Source organism: Oryx dammah, unplaced genomic scaffold, assembly GCF_014754425.2.
Source record: "Oryx dammah isolate SB20612 unplaced genomic scaffold, SCBI_Odam_1.1 HiC_scaffold_16, whole genome shotgun sequence".
Taxonomy (NCBI): Eukaryota; Metazoa; Chordata; class Mammalia; order Artiodactyla; family Bovidae; genus Oryx; species Oryx dammah.
Genome location: NW_024070200.1, coordinates 47,864,131 through 47,877,538, shown reverse-complemented (window position 1 = coordinate 47,877,538; position 13,408 = coordinate 47,864,131). Strand labels below are relative to the sequence as shown.

The 13,408-nt window shown below is 48.7% G+C and overlaps 1 protein-coding gene across 1 annotated transcript in view; it reads left to right on the top strand.

The window, feature by feature from the left end:
* The window catches only part of WDR93 (WD repeat domain 93), a 48,580-nt gene extending 37,363 nt beyond the window's left edge, over positions 1–11,217 (top strand). The window contains exons 14-17 of the mRNA XM_040257559.1: positions 1,514–1,577; positions 1,966–2,122; positions 2,479–2,680; positions 10,857–11,217. Of these exons, the coding sequence (XP_040113493.1) occupies positions 1,514–1,577; positions 1,966–2,122; positions 2,479–2,680; positions 10,857–10,956 (523 nt within the window). The 3' untranslated portion in view covers positions 10,957–11,217. The remainder of the gene's footprint in view (positions 1–1,513; positions 1,578–1,965; positions 2,123–2,478; positions 2,681–10,856) is intronic.
* Positions 11,218–13,408: the final 2,191 nt, after the last annotated feature.

The following is a 13,408-nucleotide window of genomic DNA, read 5'->3' as shown; positions in this document are numbered from 1 at the left end:
CATCCAACCATCTCGTCCTCTGTCGTCCCCTTCTTCTCCTGCCCTCAGTCTTTCCCAGCATCAGGGTCTTTAATGAGTCGGCTCTTCACATTAGATGGCCAAAGTATTGGAGCTTCAGCCTCACCATCAGTCCCTCCAATGAATATTCAGGGTTGATTTTAATTATCTATTGCTGCATATAACAAACCACTCCACAATTTAGTGACTTAAGGAAACAGTCACCATTTAGCCTCTGATGCTGTAGGTCAGCACTTGGGGCTGGGCTCAGTTGGACAATACCTGCTCTGGGCTTGCCTTGACTCTCACAGATGCCCATGGGCAAGGGGCCGACTAGCGGGCCTTACTCACATACCGGCAGCTGGCAGCTGGTGGCCAAGGCACTCCTCCTCGCAGCCTCTCCTGCCGGCTGTCTCAGGCTCCTCAGTAAACCTCAGGGCTCCCAGCCGCCGTTGAGGCTCACTGAGGCTTTCCAAGCCTTGTGCACTGCTTGTGTTACAGTGGACACAGCATGTCATCTGGCCATGCCCACATTTAAGCAGTGGAAAAGCAGACTCCACATTTTCCCCCTTGACTTATTTATTTTTAATTGAAGGATAATTACAGTATTGTGTTGGTTTCTGCCATACGTCAACGTGGATCAGCCATAGGTATACGTATGTCCCCTCCCTCGTGAGCCTCCCTCCCACCTCCCATTCCATCCCACCCCTCGAGGTTATCACAGAGCCTCGGTCTGAGTTCCCTGAGTCATACAGTGGCTATCTATTTTATATACACTAGTGTATATGTATCCGTGCAAACCTCTCCATTCATCCCACCCTCTCCTTACCCACCCTGTGTCACAAGTCTGTTCTCTTTGTCTGTGTCTCCATTGCTGCACTGTAAATAGGTTCATCAGACCATCTTTTTAATTCCATATATATGCATTAATATACAATATTTGTTTTTCTCTTTCTGACTTACTTCACTCTGTATAACAGACTCCACCTTTTTTTATTTTTTTTATTTTTTATTTTTTTTTCCACCTTTTTTTAAATGGGAGTTACTGCCAAATATTATGTCTAATTTTTTTTCAATCTACCACACTGTTTTCCTAAATTCATCATTTCTTTGTTTTCCTTCAAGAATTAACCACATTCATATGAGTGTATCTCTAAGCCATATACAGTCCAGCTGCGCATATTTTAGGGAACTTGCTAATGGGATCATATTCTGTGTATTCTCCAATTTGTTTTCCATTGCCATTTATTCTGTGACTTGCTTTGCAGTATTGTTCAGGAGAATGATGCATGTTGTGTGCAGCTCCAGCTCTTTTATTTTCATTGCTATATAGTATCTCATCATATAATGTAACACAATTACTTAAGCACTCTCCTACCAATGGATATTTAGATGGTACCTCCTGATGCTTCTAGAGAAGAACTTGTCTGTATTGGATATAGGTATATGCCTAGGAGAGGATGGCAAAACTTGAAAGCTCCTTGAGTCTGGATGTCTGTGTGTCTGTTTGCTACAGGCCGGTGAAGTACCTGGATGAAGCCATCTGTGCTGTGGCTCCGGTCCAAGCCTTACCTGGCATGGTAGGTTCCTCAGGCCCCTCATTCTTCTTTAGTGAATGTTTCCTTCCCAAAAATCTCTGCTGAAGGCCTGTTGTGTGCTGGGCACTAGAGCAGCTTTGGGCACAGATTGGGAGGAGAAAGCCCCTGCCCTCGTGGAGCTCCCACTTCAGTGGGGAAGACAGGTGAGCCCCGGCAAGCGGCTTCTTTACCGCTGCTGCCACAGCTCCACAGGAGCAGACACCCGCTTTCCTGCTCCCCACCCCGCCTAACGGCTCCAGCTGGGTCCAGAGGCTGGGTGCCCAAGGTGAATAAATTCCCCATTTGTTTTTATTTCTAGCTGCCTCTCTTATTTCACACTGGGATGAGTGGCAGACTGGAGAAGTCCCCACTCACCATCTCTGCTCCCCAGGTGCTGACCTTTTCCAGAGACGGCTCTGTGCTCCTCATGGACGTGGCCAAGTCGCAGATCGTCTGCTCCTTTGCTCTCCCCAGATCCTACTCCCTGGCGGCCCCCTGGAACCCAGTGTTTGTCGTGTCTTTACACCACCCGTGTTTCCTGCTCCGAGGTACGGAGGGGGCCCATGAGGGCTGCCGCCCAGACCTGTGGCCTGCTGACCACCTCCAGCTCTCTCAGTCCTCGCATAAAGCTAGGGTGACCCCGTCCAGTCTCCTCCCCACTCCTCATCCCGGCCCCCACAGGCCAGGACACCGCCGCTCAGTCCTCACTGGCGCTTAGATAAAATGCTGGGCAAGTCTCCCATCTGCACTCCTGCTGCGCCAGATCAAGTGAGCCCCTCTTAGCCCAACCCCAGTGATCCAGGCTTTGTAAGCAGAAAGCAGCCCCCTCGCACCCACCCTGACCGCAAGGTGCATGGAAAAGGTAATCACTATAACAGAACACCATGTTCCTGTTTCATCCCAGGAGACCATCCAGATGAAATTGGATCTGCCAGCAAAGCTGAAGACATCCCAAATTCTATTTTCTATTTTAATTTTGAGGACTACCCACTCCTAGAAAACTTGTCAAGAAACTGTACCATTCCTCAAGCTAGCATATTGGACCACCCAACATTTGCCCAGGCACTGCCCCTGGAGGAGAGATGCGAGAAATTCTTCCAAAAGAGGTAAAGTTCTGGGTCTCCGCACCAGGGGTGGTCTCTGGACCATGGAATAAGTGGTTTGCTTGATCATAAGATCCTTTTTGGCATTTAAACCCCACTCAGGTTGGAAGAAAAGGAGTAATGAATTCAGGCTGGTAGAAAAGAAAGGCTTCAAGCTGGTGTTTTCTTCCTGTCAAGGCTGTGTTTTTCTTGTTGCTTTTTCAATTCTTTTTTTTTTTTTTTTTAAGTAGATTTGGATTATCAGACATGGTCATCTAAGACAGGGGTTGGCAAACGACAGCCAGATTTGGCCCACTGCCTGTTTTTGTGAATAGAGTTTCACTGGAAAACACCATGCCCACTGCTTTATGTCTCATCTGCTTATGTAAGAGTTACAGAGGAGCTGAGCAGCTGCAGCAGAGACGCGATGACCCACAAAGCCTAAATCATTTCCTAGCTGGCCTTGTAGAGAAGATGTTTGCCAGCCCCTTGTCTGAGCCCCCTTTCCTTTCTCCATCATCCATAGAAACAATTACGTGATACACCTCTCCTCTTTCCCCATCTGTAACCCCCAGCTCCAAGGGGACTCTGCTTGTGTTCCTTCCTGCTATAAAAGCATCACTAATGGTACGCAGTCCATTCTGAGAAAGCAGGGGTCTCTCTTTTTTAAAAATTTCATTTATTTACTTATTTATTTCTGGCTGCACTGGGTCTTCCTTGCTGCACACGGGACTTTCTCTAGTTGCGGTGTGAGGGCTTCTCGTTGCTGTGGCTTCTCTCGTGGTGGAGCATGGGCTCTAAGCACACGGGCTTCGGTAGTTGCAGTCCCGGGTTCTAGAGCGAGTGCTCGGTAGTTGAAGCCCGCGGGCTTAGTTGCTCTGAGGCATGTGGAATCTCCCCTGACCAGGGATCCAATCTGTGTCCCCTGTGTTGGCAGGCAGATTCTTAACCACTGGATCACTGGACAAGTCCAGCTGGGGTCTCTTCTAATCCATCCACACATTATATTGGATAATGAAGCATGTGTGATGTTTTTTCTTTGTATTTTTCCTATTTGCAACTTTTTTTACCCAACATATGGATGTTTTGGGAAAATTTCAAACAATGGCTTAAAAAAAAAGTCGAGAGAATGAGGTCAGGTCATGGCTGTAGTGGGGCCATTCTCCTGGGTTGAGGGAGCTTCCTGGTGCTCTTGCTTGATAAGGCTCAGAGAAGTTGTTTAAGGAGCGTGTTCCCCTTTCTGTCCTCTCTGTCTAACCCCCTCCTTTCACTGGCCTAGGAAGAGTGAGCCTTCCCACTTCACCCAAAATCCAACTGACTGCCCTCCCTGTGGGAAGGGACCAGAGGCCAGTGGCTCCAGCTCCGGGCAGCTCACCTCCTGCCTGGCAGCCGAGGACCTGAGCAACTCATGATGCCTTAGCCCCTGACCATTTCCTCCCTCAGTCAGGGCACAGGTGGACATTACCACTCAGACATCTGCTTAACTAACCCTGCTTAGCCTGATAAGTTTGCTCCTCATGTAGCGCTACTACCATAACAGAGTAATTACCCACTGAAAAAATGTTACTCATTATTTCTCAGTTTTATGTTGCTGTTCAGTTGCTCAGTTGTGTCTGACTCTGCAACCCCATGGACTGCAGCACACCAGGCTTCCCTGTCCTTCACCATCTCCCAGAGTTTGCTCAAACTCATGTCCATTGAGTTGGTGATGCCATCTGGCCATCTCATCCTCTGTTGCCCTCTTCACGTTCTGCCCTCAATCTTCCCCAGCATCAGATTCTTTTCCAATGAGTCAGCTCTTTGCATCATGTGGCCAAAGTATTGAAGCTTCAGCTTTGGCATCAGTCCTTCCAATGAATATTCAGGGCTGATTTCCTTTAGGATTGACTGGTTGGATCTCCTTGCTGTCCAAGGGGCTCTGCAGAGTCTTCTCCAACACCACAGGTCAGAAGCATCAATTCTTCAGTGCTCAGCCTTCTACGATTTATATATACATATGCACGTATAGAAATTTGGGAAACAGGACAATAAATGAACTTTAATTTCTTTATTAAATTAAATAATAATTTAATTATTATTTAAGTTAATATCACCCCAACACCCCAGATCCCAGCGCTGCCATTAATGCATCAGTACATTTCCTTGTGCTTTTATCATAAGCATTTTTACTACATAGAGATCATGTTCACTTTTTTCATCTGGCTTTATGTCACTCCAGAATACAACTTAATGACTTTTAATTTTAAGAAAACCTTCCTTGTTGCTTTGGTTTTTAATGTCTATGTACATAAATTTCCATGGGAAGGGTGTCTATAATATCCTTCCCCACTCCCCCATGGCTGGGTCTGCTCTCTTAAGAAGGCAGTCCCTTCTGCCCTGACCCCCTCCAGTCTCCAGAGACCCATCCTGGCCCCCATCGGGTATAGAAGGTGTTCCTCTATATCCCCTTCCCAACCGTGTCTCTTCCTTTATCAACACATCTTAGCTCCTAGGTCCCACACCCTAGCCCCTCCCCAGGAGCGACTGCAGAAGCGGGGTGGGGTGGAAGGGCTTGCCTCCCAGGGAACCTTCTGCTGGGAAGTGAGCCGGAGTCAGCATGGCTGACCAGGTAGGGGGCTGGGGGGCCAGGTGCAGGGCTCAGGGCTGAAAGAGCAGTGAAAGCTTGGTTAAGGGAAAAGCTCAGGGAAGTGCTCCCTTGGTCCAAGGACCCAGCAGGAGCCGAGAGGGGTTGCATGGTGTGGTTGGGGCAGCTCAGCTTGAAGGGGCGTTTACTTGGGCCTGATCACAGGATTCAGTCCCAGAGATAAATTAGGAAACACTGATTTAGACAAGGCATTTCCTGTTCCCTGGTGGCTCAGACAGTAAAGAATCTGCCTGCAGTGCAGGAGACCCAGGTTCGATCCCTGGGTCGGGAAGATCCCCTGGAGAAGGGAATGGCAAACCCACTCCAGGACCCTTGCCTAAAAAATCCCATGGACAGAGGAGCCTGACAGGCTACATCCATAGGGTCGCAAAGAGTCGGACATGACTGAGCGACTGACGCCTCCACTTTCCCTGTTCTGCTTGCTCTGAGGTCTGACGTCTGGGGCTTTTCCAAAGAGTATCCTACCGCCAATACTTTATTATGTTAAATAGACCTCAGTTCCGGAAAAAGAGTCGGTAAGCATTTATATTCCCACAACGTAGATTCTGTCATTAATATTTTATTCTCATTGTTTCTTGCACATAAATATGTCCAAGGATTTTAATCATTTTTTTGGTCTCTGTTTACTCCTTGTGACTGACACAGTTTCCCTTGGCCCAAAAACTAGGTGAAACTTTAAGGCAATGGATTTATGCGGCAATAGATTCAGAGTTCAAACTTGAAATACTCTGTCTAAAGTGTTTTTGCAAAACGTGCACTTGGGACTTTTATAAATAGCCAGTGTGAAACTGAAGCATGCCTTTTGGAATTGGGAAGAAGGCCAGTTAGCACCCAGTGCACCACCGCCTGCCCCCTCCACAGGCCTGGCTTCTGTTCCCATCCCTCCTGAGCCTCCAGGGCACCATTCCCATCTGGTACCACTCCCTGATGTCAGGTCTGCCTTCTTGGCTGGGTCAGACTTTTGATCACAAGCCAGAAATTTTAGGACACAGGAAGCTGCTAGAAACAACCCCCTCACCCCTCTTTCTTCCCTCCATGCCCCCTTTATTCCCTGTAGCCAAGTAGAAGGTGGGCTTCTGGGCTGACCCAACAGTTGCACGTCCACAGAGCACACACTCCCTTGGCGAGGGATTGGGCAGATCCCATGTGGACACCAGATGACATTTCCCTTGAGGGTGGAGGAAGAATACACCCGCTGCCCCATCTTCATTGTCCCTAGGAGGGAAATTGTGGGCCCATCCTAACCTTCCTTTGCCTTTCTTTTATTATTAATTGACTAATTAATATATCTATTTTACTGTGGCTGTGCTGGGTCTTTGTTGCTATTCCCGGGCTTTCTTTAGCTATAGTGAGTAGGGGCTCCTCTCCAGCTGCTGTGCAGGGCTCCAGGGCACACAGGTTTCCGTAGCTGTGGCGCACGGGCTTTAGCTGCCCCGCGGCATGCGGACTCTCCCCAGACCAGGGATTGAGTCCATGTCCCCTGCATTAGCAGGCAAACTATTAACTACTGCACCACCAGGGAAGTTCTGCTTTTCTCGAGAAACAGAGGGACAAACGTCTGGAAAATTATTTATAGACCCATAGACCCCACATGTGTAGGCTGTAAGGCTACTGGAATTCAGAGGTCTTGCCTGAGGCCTTACAGATGTTCCGTCTGCTCTCCCACTTTGCAGATGGACAGCCCATCTTTTTGGAAGTTGGATGTACACGCATTGCTTCAAAGCAATAGACTGCAGTCATATTTGTTATGCCATCATGGGGAAGCAAAACCCTTTCTTTGCCTGATGGTGGAGGGAGGGTGTCTGGAGCTCCAGGGAGGGCTGTCCCCGGGGACAGTCAGTACCTAGCCTCAGGGGGCCAGGTATCCTCCTGGGTCCCTCCTCACTGCTGAGCACTGGCACTCAGCCCAAGGAAAGGGCACTGGTGCCACGGGAGCCACCCGCCCAGCTTCCACGCGCTCCCCACACCTCTGCGGTGCCCTTGGTGGATAAACTTGCCTCCCACTTCCCAGAGCACCCAGGACCTTGGCTGCCCTCTCACCCCGGTCACCCCCACCCCCACACCCCATCTCCCTCCTGATTCAGAAAAAGCGGCCTCCTGCTCATATCCACCACTATCTCCTCCCCCAGACCTTCTTGTCCATTGGGTCGGTGACCTCTTCCCTCCATTGTCTTAGTCACAGGCATGTGTCCCCACTGCATTCCCAACTTAGGAAACAAGCCAGCGCCTTCTCAGTTCTGAGCAGCCTTATTCCTCTTCCACCCAGAGCCCAGCTCCCAGTGACTACACCCCACTCCTGAAGCCCTCTTCCCCCATCTGCGTCCTGGCCCACTACAGACTCCACCACGGGGGTCACTCTGGCTCCATTTCCCAGCCAACATCCTCCCACAGTCATTTTTGTGAGTTTTTCCTAGTATTTCTGTGGGATAAATTGGAGGTGGACTTTCAGAGTTACAGGGGAGGTACGTCTGAAAGGGCAGATTCACCCTGCGTCCTTAACCCCCTCCCCAGACTGGCCAAGAAATGAGGGACAAAACTCATAGTTCGTAACTATTTTATTTTGGAAATTAAGGAGGTTGAGCATCTTTATGTTATATCTATTCTATGTTTCTCTGTCTCCTTCTGCAAATTGACCTGGCTCTTTTTCTCATGGCTGAGTTCTTTTTAATTTATTTACATATATGGCTCTGCCAGGTCTTAACTGTGGCAAGTGGGATCTGGTTCTCTGACCAGGGATTGAACACAGGCCCCCTGCACTTGGTGCGGGAAGTCTTAGCCACTGGGCCACCAAGGAAGTCCTCATTTTCTTTTGATTTTAAAGAGTTCTTTGTTAATACATTGTAAATCATTTTGCCTGATTTGTCTTTCAGTTCAGTTCAGTTCAGTCGCTCAGTTGTGTCCGACTCTTTGCGACCCCATGAATCGCAGCACACCAGGCCTCCCTGTCCATCACCAACTCCCAGAGTTCACTCAGACTCACGTCCATCGAGTCAGTGATGCCATCCAGCCATCTCATCCTCGGTCGTCCCCTTCTCCTCCTGCCCTCAATCCCTCCCAGCATCAGAGTCTTTTCCAATGAGTCAACTCTTCGCATGAGGTGGCCAAAGTACTGGAGTTTCAGCTTTAGCATCATTCCTTCCAAAGAAATCCCAGGGCTGATCTCTTTCAGAATGGACTGGTCGGATCTCCTTGCAGTCCAAGGGACTCTCAAGAGTCTTCTCCAACACCACAATTCAAAAGCATCAATTCTTCAGCGCTCAGCCTTCTTCACAGTCCAACTCTCACATCCATACATGACCACAGTAAAAACCATAACCTTGACTAGACGGACCTTAGTCGGCAAAGTAATGTCTCTGCTTTTGAATATACTGTCTAGGTTGGTCATAACTTTTCTTCCAAGGAGTAAGTGTCTTTTAATTTCATGGCTGCAATCACCATCTGCAGTGATTTTGGAGCCCCCCAAAATAAAGTCTGACACTGTTTCCACTGTTTCCCCATCTATTTCCCATGAAGTGATGGGACCGGATGCCATGATCTTCGTTTTCTGAATCTTGAGCTTTAGGCCAACTTTTTCACTCTCCACTTTCACTTTCATCAAGAGGCTTTTTAGTTCCTCTTCACTTTCTGCCATAAGGGTGGTGTCATCTGCATATCTGAGGTTATTGATATTTCTCTCAGCAATCTTGATTCCAGCTTGTGTTTCTTCTAGTCCAGCGTTTCTCATGATGTTGGTTAGGAGTAATTTTGGTTGCCTGTTTAGCCAAACAGAAGTTGTGGAGTGAGATGTTTCCCCTTCTTCCCTCAGGCTTTGCTGATGGGTGGTATGTAACTGAATCACTTTGCTGTTCAGCAGTAATTCACACAACATTGTAGATCAACTATTCTTCAGTTTTAAAAAATGAAAAGAATTAACCTTTCCTGAGCACCTGCTGTGTACCAGGTACTATGCTAAGTACTTTGAGACACATCTTGTTTCTTACTATGGTTAACTTTATCCCCACAGTACAGCCAGGAAGCTAAGACTGACAGGTCAAGTCGCCTGTCCAGCATCACCAGGTTCTAAATGAAGGAGCTGGCTTTGCACATGAGCTGTGAGGGGCCAAGACCTGCACACCCTCTGCCTGCCCTCTGCCCACCAACTCCCACACACACCCCACACACGGGAACTGAAAACTCCAGGGGTCGTCAATAGCGAAAGAGAAAGAGGCAGATCTGAGTGTTGCCAGGAAGCAACCACCAGGATACATTTTCAATGAAAAAGGCAGACAGTGTGCTGCACTCTTCCTTTTAAGTTTAAAACGAGAGATGACATGCATGTCTGTACTTGTGTGTCTGAACAGTTTTCAAGGATTTACAAGGAGCCATTCATTACAGTTTCTTCAGGAACAGAAAATAAGGGTCTGAGGTGAAAAGGAGGTTTACTTTTAATTGTATACCCACTTTTGAATCCTTTGCTTTTTTTTTTTTTTTAAAGCAAAGCATAGGTTACTTACATTAAAAAAAAAAAATGCTTTAATGCACTGAGTACCAGACATCTCCGTGTGGCTGCCCCACTGGCAGAGCCGCAGAACATACCCAAACCTGTGGTCCTTGTCTTCCCCCCAGAAGTGTCCCTCTTCCCATTTGCTCTAAGTTTTTAAACGTTGTCCGCTCACTCAGGCACCCGAGGTGGCGCCCCTCCCCAGAAGGAAGACCACCTCTCTCCTGCCTGTTCCCCGTGCAGCTCTGCATGTAGCCTGAAGGGTGCCCCTGGGCTTCTCTGATTCTGCCACACTGACTGTGCATTTATTTTTTTTAAAGACTCAACTCCGAAATCTTATCCGCTGGGAGCACTCCCCAGGCAGGAAGTGCTCTCCTCTACAGCTTTCTTCTATTGCTTTTAACTGCCTCCTGTTACAGATGTTCTTTTCCTCTTGTCACCTCACTAAACTGGGCTTCCCAGGTGGCGCTAATGGTAAAGAATCTGCCTGCCAATGCAGGAGACAGCAAGAGACAAGAGTTTGCTCCCTGGATCAGGAAGATCCCCTGGAGTAGGAAATGGCAGCCCATTCCAATATTCTTGCCCGGGAAATTCCATGGACAGAGGAGCCTGGCGGGCTAACAGTCCATGGGGTTGCAAAGAGTCGGACACGACTTAGTGACTGATCACCTCACTAAACCGTGGTCGGGGAGAGGGCAGCTGTTTTAGCCACTTTGATCTTTCCAACACTTCCCCCAGTGCTGGTCACTAGTACATGCTCAAGAAATGTTACACAGAACTAGTGGCATTCGGATGTATTTAACGTTGGTCCTGCAAATAGACTTTTAGTTCATAAATTCACCTTCCATCACTCCCATTATTCCTTCTGCAAAGCTGATTCAGGTACCTTCTGTGCACCAGGCTGAGTCCTAAGAACACAGACAGGAAGCAGACGTGTTATCTGGGGAGTTTCTCGTATCAGCCCATGGTGGTCAGGGGACCTAGAAGCCCTGGGTGGGGGGGTGGGGTGGGGGGGAATAGGGAGTCGGGGGACGCGGTACAAAGCTGGTTCCTCTCATCAACGGCCTGTCCCACAGTATTCAGAACCTGGCGAAGTACAAGGTGAAAGAGGAAGAGCACTGGACCCGGCTGCGGAGGTATTCCTTGCTTCTCCAAAAAGAGGACCTTAAGAAGTGACCAGGCTGCGGCCCTAGGCTCCGAAGAGGTTGGCAGCAGGCAGGCTTTGCCCTGGAACGCTCTGAGATCAAGAGACAAGACAAAGGGCTGCAGCTCAGTAGGCCTCAGGGGCCTGCCTTGCAGTCTGGGACCTCTGCAAGCCAGCAAGGGGAGAGACATGATTTGGGGTGGGGGCGCCTTCAACCTATAAGCCACTTGTCAGAATGCTCAGGAGAGCAGATGTCACCTAAATAAACAGCGATATTGTTTCCAGACTCCAAAGCTGCTGTGGTGTGTATCCTTCATTCCCACTCAGTCCAGACCCCCAGCAGGGCCCAGGCAATGAGGTCAGCCAGAGTCCCAGGCCTGGTGAGGACTGTTTGCCTCCTAGGCCCCCAAGGAGAGCAGGAGCCATTCTGCTCAAATAAGCAAGACACCCAGTTCGCCAGGCTCTGTATGGCCCCCTTTTCTCTTGGCCCACTTGTCTGCCCTCTCTTTGCTGTTGCATAACCTTTGTGGAATGGCTCTGGAGAGGCTGAGGCTCAGAGTGGTTGATTGCCTGAGGTCACAGAGGTGTGAGAGGCAAAGTGGGTGCATGCAGGAATTTTGCCACTGCTGCCTCTTGTCTGCTGCGTGGGAATCCTAGAGGAGACTGGGGGGCTGGGGGCCCAGGAGGGAGGTGCAGAGGTACCTTTTTCTTTTCTAGAAACTGCCCTTCCCAGGAAAATTGGGTGGAGTCAGTCCCCTGCCGCTCAAAGCTTACGCCTGCCTCTCTGAGGACACCGTGTGGTGCCTTTGAGAACTGCAGGCGGTTAGTGCGCCCCAGCCTCTCCCAAGGCTGGATGCTTGCATGGTTTGTGACCAACCTAGACAGCATATTAAAAAGCAGAGACATTACTTTGTCATCAAAGGTCTGTCTAGTCAAGGCTATGGTTTTTCCAGTAGTCATGTATGGATGTGAGAGTTGGACTATAAAGAAAGTTGAGCGCCAAATAATTGATGCTTTTGAACTGTGGTGTTGAAGACTCTTGAGAGTCCCTTGGACTGCAAGGAGATCCAACCAGTCAATCCTAAAGGAAATCAGTCCTAAATATTCACTGGAAGGACTGATGCTGAAGCTGAAACTCCAATACTTTGGCCACCTGATGTGAAGAACTCACTCATTTGAAAAGACCCTGATGCTGGAAAAGTTTGAAGATGGGAGGGGAAGGGGACAACAGAGGATGAAATGGTTGGATGGCATCACTGATTCAATGGACATGAATTTGAGTTGGTGATGGACAGGGAGGCCTGATGTGCTGTAGTCCATGGGGTCACAAAGAGTCGGACACGACTAAGCGACTGAACTGAACTGTTTCTGTGTCCCCATCCACCTTCTCCCCTGAGTCATACACAGTCTTTGTTGGCATGACTCCTGCCTCATGGCAGGTGACATGACACCTGACTAGTTGAATGCTCCCTGGGTGAAGAGATCCCCACCCGAGACATTCTGCCCCTCGCCATCCTCACGAGAATGAAAACACAGCAGGAAAAAAACGAAAACAGAACGCTCTACAGTATCCTTTTCCTCTACACAGTAGGCATGGTGGCTGGCAGGTCTCTCTGGGATGAGGAAGGAAAATTTAGTATGATGGTCTTGGCTTTACATGCCACCTAAATGTGACGGGGACTGACATTTACAGGACATCTACCTGGGTCTCTGTATTTTAGATAAAAGCCTTAAGTCACTTTGTGAAATGTAAGTATGATTATCCCCATCTAACAAAGAGGGAAATTGAGACTGCAGTCAAGACTTGGAACAACCTTATCAAATCCTGGTGGACTTTTTCAATAGCAAAAGTCAGAAACCCAACTCAAACTAACCAGCAACAAGGAGAATTTGTTGGCTCATGGAGTGTAAAAGTCTAGACATAATGCTTTCCATGTGGTTGGCCCCAGGTCAGGTTGTTTATTTTTGTTTTGTTTTGTTTTCGTATCTATTTTTCTTTATTTACTTATTTGGCTACACCAGGTCTTAGTTTCAGCATGCAGGATCTAGTTCCCTGACCAGGGATTGAACCTGGGTCCCCTGCATTGGGAGCATAGAGTCTTAACTACTGGACCACCAGGGAAGTCCCCACCCCCCAGTTTTGATTCCCTTTTTCAGGTAGGCCCTTCTGCTTGGGTGGCAAAATGACCACTAACAGCACCCACGGTGACTGTCCCTTTTTCGGTGGTTCCAGCAAAGTCCTGAGCCTACTCCTCAGTGGCCTGCATGTGGTCACATCCCTGAACCACTCACTGTGATGACCATTTAAACCTGCACACGTGCCCATCCCTAGAGGGGCATGGAGGTCATGGCCACCCGAACTAAGGAAGGGAGAGCAGCATCTACAAAATACGGCTGTCTCACGGGAGCAATACATGTGGTCAGCAGGCAGTGGCAGGTCCCTGCTGGTGATGGCACTGGTGGCCCATGTGCTTTAGGAGCTTT